Genomic DNA, 6568 nt, shown 5'->3' with positions numbered 1-6568 from the left:
GCACCCCGGCGACATTTGGGGGTCCCGCTGGTGCCGGGGGACCCTGGTGGTGCCCAGGGACCCCGGCACTGCCTGGGGATGCCAGCGACACGGAGTGACCCCAGTGACACCAGGGGACCCCACTGATGCCCAGGGACCTCGGGGACACCGAGGCGGTGCCAGGGGACCCCGGTAATGCCAGGTCACCCCCTCTACACCCGGAGTCCCCGGCGCCACCAGCCCCTGCCGCGGTGCCACCAGGACCCCCGTCACCGTGCCAGCCCACCTGAGCCCAGCTCGTAGCGGAACTCGAGGTGGCCGCCGGCCATGGCCAAGGCCACGAAGTCCTCGACGGGGGCGGCTTTGCCGGCGCTGAAGAGCAGGAGCCCGTCGGGCGCCAGCGGCAGGAACTCGGCCTCCACCCGCAGCTCGTGGTGGACGTTGGTGAGGGGCGGGTAGGAGACGAAGGCGCCCGCCTCGCCGAAGGACGGCACGCTCACCGCCTCGCCTGCGGCACCGCCGGATCAGCGCCTGGCTGGTGGGACCCCGTCCGCCATCCCCACGGTGCCCACGGTGCCAGCCCCCAGGACTGTCCTCAGCCTGTGTCCCCAGGGTGGTCCCCAGCCCCGTGCCCGTGTCCCCAGGGTGGCCCCCAGTCCTGTCCCCGTCTCCCCAGGGTGGTCCCAGCCCCGTGCCCACGTCCCCAGGGTCGTGCCAGCCCTGTGCCCATCTCCCCAGGGTGGTCCCCATCTTGGTGCCCATGGTCCCCAGCCCCATGCCCATGTCCCCAGGGCGGTGCCCAGCCCTGTCCCCATCTCCACAAGGTGGTCCCCAGCCATGTCCTCATCACCCCAAGGTGCTGCCAGCCCTGTCCCCATCTCCCCGGGGTGGTCTCCAGCTTGGTGCCCACGGTCCCCAGCCCCATGCCCGTGTCCCCAGGGTGGTCCCCAGCCCTGTCCCCATCTCCACAGGGTGGTCCCCAGCCCCGTGCCCGTGTCCCCAAGGTGGTCCCCAGCCCTGTCCCCATCACCCCAGGGTGGCCCCCAGCCCTGTCCCCATCTCCCCGGGCTGGTCCCAGCCCTGCGCCCGTGTCCCCAGGTGCCCCCCAGCCCCGCCGCCGTCCCGCCGGCCGCGCTCACCCTCGGTGCACCTCTCCCCCGCCTTGCCCAGGTGGCAGCGGCACGTATAGCCCTGCCCGTCCGGCCGGTTGACGCAGGTGGCATCAGCCCCGCACGCCTCTGTAGGGTGACACACCGTGAGCGCCCACCCGGGGAGGGACACCGGGGCGACGTCCCGGCGGGGCGGGCACCTTACCCGGGTGACAATGCAACGCCCGCGAGTACTCGCAGTTGCTGCCGGTGAAGCCGGGGGGACAGCGGCAGACGTAGGTGCCGCGCTCGGCGTCCTGGCACACGCCGCCGTTCTGGGGAGGGAGGGGGGATACGGGTGTCAGCGATGGGTGGGGACGGGTGGCCACGGGTGGGCATCGCCCGCCTCAGCCTCACCTGGCACGGCCGGTCCTGGCAGGTGGGACAACTGGTGACGCCGTGCGCCTGCAGGTCCATGTCCCCAAAGGCCACCTCCTCCCCTTGGATGCGGAGCTGGCGCACGCAGCCTGCGGAGCGACACGACGCTCAGCCCCCCCCTCCCCACCCCGGCGCCCACCCCCCCCGCCCCCCAAAACCCATCACTCACCCATAAAACCGCGGCTGAGCCCCGTCTTAGCCAGGGCGCCGAAATCGGGGTACCCCCCCAGGTACAGCTCCTCGTTCAGATCCAGCCCTTGAAACTTCCCCTGCGGGCACGAGCGGGTGGGCACCAGCTCCGGCACCCTGACCCCCACCCACACCGACCCCCCCCTTCCCGAAAAAGTACCTGGGAGGTCCCGTTAACCGGGGGGTGCCCGTCCAGCGCCAGCGAGCCCCGGGTGAGGTTGCGGAGGAGACGGACGGTGTGGTACTCGCCCAGCCGCAGCGGCGTCGGGTGCCGGATGGTGGCCATGCCCGAACCGGCGTCAAACCTTATTTTTTGGGGGGTTACAACGGGTGTGGGAGGGTGCTGGCACCCAGCTCCCCCCCGCCCCAGCACCCACTCGTGGGTCTCACCTAAATTCGGGGCGGCCGCCCACCAAACCGAAGGAGATGAAGTCGGCGCCGCTGGTTTTCCGCTGCCCGTTGTAGAGGAGAAGCCCTGTGGGGTGGCCGTGGGTCAGTGCCCACCCCGGGGCGGGGGGCGGCACCCCGGGGGACCCCAAAACACCCCCGGGATGGAGGAGAACCCCCCCGTAAAGCAGGGGAGTTCGGGGGTCGGTTGAATAGAGAATGGGAGCTAAAGGAGGGAGAGGGGAGGGGGAAAGGATGGAGGGGGCGCGGGGGGGGGCGCGGGGGGGCGCGGGGGGGCGCGGGGGTCCCGCTGGCGCTCACCGTCGGCCGCGTCAGGTCGGAAGGTGATGAGGATCTCGAAGCTCTTGTAGGCGTCCTTGATGGTGGGCAGCGGGAGGAAGGAGCGGGGGGTCTGCCCGAAATAGGGGACGAGGCGCTCTGCGGGGACGGGGGGGGGTCAGGAGGGGTGGGGGCACATCGCCCCCCGCCCCCCCGCCCGCCCGCCCGTCCGTCCTCACCTCGGACCTTGAGGACGTAGTAAGCCGTCTCCCGGCCGCGGTGGTTGGCGGCGGCGCAGGCGTAGACGCCGGCGTCCTCGTGGCGCACGGCCGGCAGCGTCAGGACGTTCCCCTCCGCCCTGGCACCCGCCGGCAGCTCCCCCTCCAGCTGCGGCGGGGCGGGGAGGGGGGGTCGGCACCCATAGGGTGCTCCCCCCGCCCCGCACGCCCATCCCCGCATCCCTCCATCTCACCTTACTCCAGGTGATCTCCGGCACCGGGAAGCCGGACGCCAAGCAGGGCAGAACAGCCGCCGAACCCGCCGACACCTCCCTCACCTCCGGCTGCCCGGCGATTTGGGGGGCGGCTGGGGACGCACGGAGGCGTCACCACCCCGCGGCGACGCCGCGCGCGGCCCCGGCCCCGCGGCCCCGGCCTCACCTTGCACGTGGAGGATGACGTGGGACTGGACGGCGCCCACGGCGTTGGCGGCGGTGCAGCGGTACTGCCCGGCGTCCGCCCGTTCCACCCGCTCGATGGTGAGGGTGCCGGCGCGGAGCAGCACCCCAGGCCGGATGCGGCCCCCCACTTTGCTCCAGGTGACGTGGGGCCGGGGTTCGCCCAAGCCCAGGCACTCCAGCTCCACCGCCGTCCCCGCCAGCACCGTCTGCACCGCCGTCCGGATGTTGATCAGGGCCCTGGGGAGAGCTTGGGGGGGAACAGCGGGGTTTTGGGGTGCCCCCCCGGCATGGGGGAGGCATCGCGGTCTGGGGTGCCAGCCGGAGGAGGGAGAGATGGGGAGCAACGGGGTGCTCGAGGGCATGGGGGTGGCTGTGGGCACGGGGAGAGACGGGGGGTACTGGCGTGCTCATGGGTGCCAGGAGAGATGGGGGGTATTGGGGTGCCCGTGGGCATGGGGAGAGGTTTGGGGTATTGGGGTGCCCGTGGGCATGGGGAGAGATGGGGGGTGTTGGGGTGCCCGAGGGCGGGGGGGAGATTGGGGTTCGGGGGTGGCCCCAGGTATGGCGACAGCCGTGGGGATGCGGGGGTGCCCATAGGGTTGGGGAGCAATCGGGGTGGTACCAGGATGTTGGGGGGCACGGGGAGAGATGGGGGGTCCGGGGGTGTAGGGGAATGGGGGGTACTGGGGTGCCAATGGCCACGGGGAGATGGGGGCACTGGCGTGCCCACGGGTGTGGGGGCACGGGTCAGTGGGTGCCCCTGGCTTTGGGGAGCCGGGGGTGCCGGGGTGCCAGTGCTCACGGGGGGCAGCTCGCGGGGTGCCCGTGTCCCCCGGGGCGCGGGTGCCGCTCCTACCCTGGACGCTGAGGGTGGCCCTGTCCTCCGCCTGCGCGCCCGGGGCGCTGGCGCGGCACACGTACACCCCCTGCGCCCCCCACGCCAGCTCCGGCATCCTGCGGGGACACAGCCGGCGTGTGGGACCCGGCGGGGGGCGGGCGGGGGGGTGTCCCCGCCACCCCGTCCCCCCCCTCCTTACCGCAGCACCCCGTCCCGCACGCTGTGGGTGGGGGGCAGCTCCCCGCCGTCCTTCAGCCACTCCAGACGTGCCCGCGGGTCCCCCGAGACGGTGCAGGCGAATTCGGCGGTGCCGCCCACCCCCTTGACGAGGCTCCCCGGCGTCACCCGTACGGTCAAGGGACCGCCGCCGGCGTCCCCGCCGTCACCGGCATCCCCTGGGTGGGATGCAAAGCCCTGATGGTACCCGGTGGCACGGGCATCCCCGGCACGCGGCGTCCCCGTCGGAGGGGGCGGCTCACCGTGGACCGCCACGCGGGCGAAGGCCTCCGCAGTGCCGACGCGGTTAGTGACGAGGCAGCGGTAGGTGCCGGCGTCGGCAGGTAACGCCGGGCTGATGCGGAGGAGGCCGGCGCGGTGGATGGCACGTGCCGAGAGGCTGCCGTTGACCTTGTCCCAGGCGTAGAGCAGCGGAGGGGTGCCGTGGGCCAGGCACTGCACCTGCAGCGCGTCGCCGGCACGCACCGCGGTCTCCTCCGGCAGGCTGGTGGCGTACGGTGGCGCTGCGGGAACGGCCGGTACCGTCAGCACCCGGCCACAACCGGGATGGGGCAACGAATGGGTCAATGGGGCAAGGAGGGCATTGGTGAGAGGGGCTGGGTGGAGATGGAGATGGACATGTGTTGGGATGGACCAGAGGTGGATGGATCCATGAGGAAGGGAGGGATGGAGGCGTGTGAGAGGAGATGGAGAGGTGGGCATGAGCTGGGATGGATGAGCAATGGATGAATCCACAAGGAAGGGATGGATGGATGGATGGATGGATGGATGGATGGATGGATGGATGGATGGATGGATGGATAACTTTTGAGAGAAGCTGGAGAGATGGACGTGAGGTCAGCTGGATGAGAGATGGATGGATCCGTGAGGAAGGACTGGATGGAGGAGTTTGAGAGAAGATGGAGAGACTGGCATGTGCTGGGATGGATGAGAGATGGAGAGATCCATGAAGGAACGGATGGACGGAGTTTGAGATGGAGAAGTTTGAGAAGAGGTGGAGAGATGGGCGTGTGCTGGGATGGGTGAGGTGGATGAGTCCACAAGGAAAAGATGGATGGAGGGGTGTGAGCAGAGATGGGCGTGAGCTGGCATGGTTGAATGATGGATGAATCCACAGGGAAGAGGCTGATGGAGGGGTGTGAGAGAAGATGGAGAGATGGGTGTGAGCCGGGATGGATGAGCGATGGATGAATCCACAAGGAAGGGATGGATGGATGGATGGGTTAGGAGACGGAGAGATCATGCTGAACATGAGCCGGCAGTGTGCCCAGGTGGCCAAGAAGGCCAACAGCGTCCTGGCCTGTATCAGCACTAGTGTGGCCAGCAGGAGCAGGGGTGTGACCGTGCCCCTGGACTTGGCATTGGTGAGGCCGCACCTCGAATCCTGTGTTCAGTGTTGGGCCCCTCACTACAAGAAGGACGTTGAGGTGCTGGAGCGCGTCCAGAGAAGGGCAACGAAGCTGGGGAGGGGTCTGGAGCACAAGTCTGATGAGGAGCGGCTGAGGGAACTGGGGGTGTTCAGTCTGGAGAAGAAGAGGCGGAGGGGAGCCCTCATCACTCTCTACAACTACCTGAAAGGGGGTTGTGGTGAGGTGGGGGTTGGTCTCTTCTCCCAACTAACTAGCGATAGGACAAGAGGTTGTCAGGTTGTGACAGGGGAGGTTTAGATTGGTTATGAGGAAAAATTTCTTCACCGAAAGAGTGGTCAGGCATTGGAACAGGCTGCCCAGGGAGGTGGTGGAGTCGCCATCTCTGGAAGTGTTCAAAAAACGTGTGGATGTGGCACTTCGGGACATGGTTTAGTGGGCATGGGGGTGTTGGGTTGACAGTTGGTCTTGATGATCTTAAAGGTCTTTTCTAACCTTAATGATTCTATTCTATGATTCTAGATGGGTGTGAGCTGGGATGGTCAAGTAATGGATGAATCCACCGGGAAGGGATGGATGGATGGAGGGGTGTGAGAGGAGATGGAGAGATGGGTGTGAGCTGGGAGAGACAAATGATGGATGAATCCACAAGGAAGCGGTGGATGGAGAAGTTTGAGAGGAGGTGGAGAGATGGGTGTGAGCTGGGATGGATGAGAGATGGGTGGATCCATGAGGCAGAGACTGATGGAGGAGTGTGAGAGGAGATGGAGAGATGGGTGGAGGACGGATGGGATGTGTGGGGTAGACGAGCGATGGACGGATCCATGAACAGGGGATGGGTGGAGGAGAGCTGAACGTGCACAGGGATGGGACAAGTGGATGGCCCCATCCACGGGAAGCGCTGGATGAAGGAGCTTGGGAGGAGATGGAGACGAGGATGAGTGCCGGGATGGAGCGAGGATGGATCCACGAGGAAGGGCTAGATGGGAGGGTGGGAGCAGCCACGGAGATGGCCACATGCAGAGGAAGGACGGAGAGGAGCCTAGGATGGCTGAGGGCAACGGCAGGGGCGAAGGAGACAGTGGAG

General features: G+C 67.9%; 1 protein-coding gene across 1 annotated transcript in view; it reads right to left on the bottom strand.

Annotated features, from left to right (window-relative positions):
* Positions 1-145: 145 nt before the first annotated feature.
* Positions 146-6568, bottom strand: part of HSPG2 (heparan sulfate proteoglycan 2) — a gene marked incomplete at its 5' end in the record, with an annotated part of 34873 nt that continues 28450 nt past the window's right edge. The window contains 14 exon segments of the mRNA XM_082009352.1: positions 146-487; positions 1119-1217; positions 1294-1402; positions 1485-1594; positions 1675-1774; positions 1855-1999; positions 2085-2169; positions 2403-2519; positions 2600-2747; positions 2833-2945; positions 3020-3286; positions 3896-3993; positions 4077-4272; positions 4357-4617. Coding sequence (XP_081865478.1) covers positions 249-487; positions 1119-1217; positions 1294-1402; positions 1485-1594; positions 1675-1774; positions 1855-1999; positions 2085-2169; positions 2403-2519; positions 2600-2747; positions 2833-2945; positions 3020-3286; positions 3896-3993; positions 4077-4272; positions 4357-4617 — 2087 coding nt within the window. The 3' untranslated portion in view covers positions 146-248.

Source organism: Phaethon aethereus (genome assembly GCF_964289735.1).
Source record: "Phaethon aethereus genome assembly, chromosome: 21".
Classification (NCBI taxonomy): domain Eukaryota; kingdom Metazoa; phylum Chordata; class Aves; order Phaethontiformes; family Phaethontidae; genus Phaethon; species Phaethon aethereus.
Note: the sequence above shows the minus strand (reverse complement) of the source record. Positions and strands in the feature narration are given on the sequence as shown.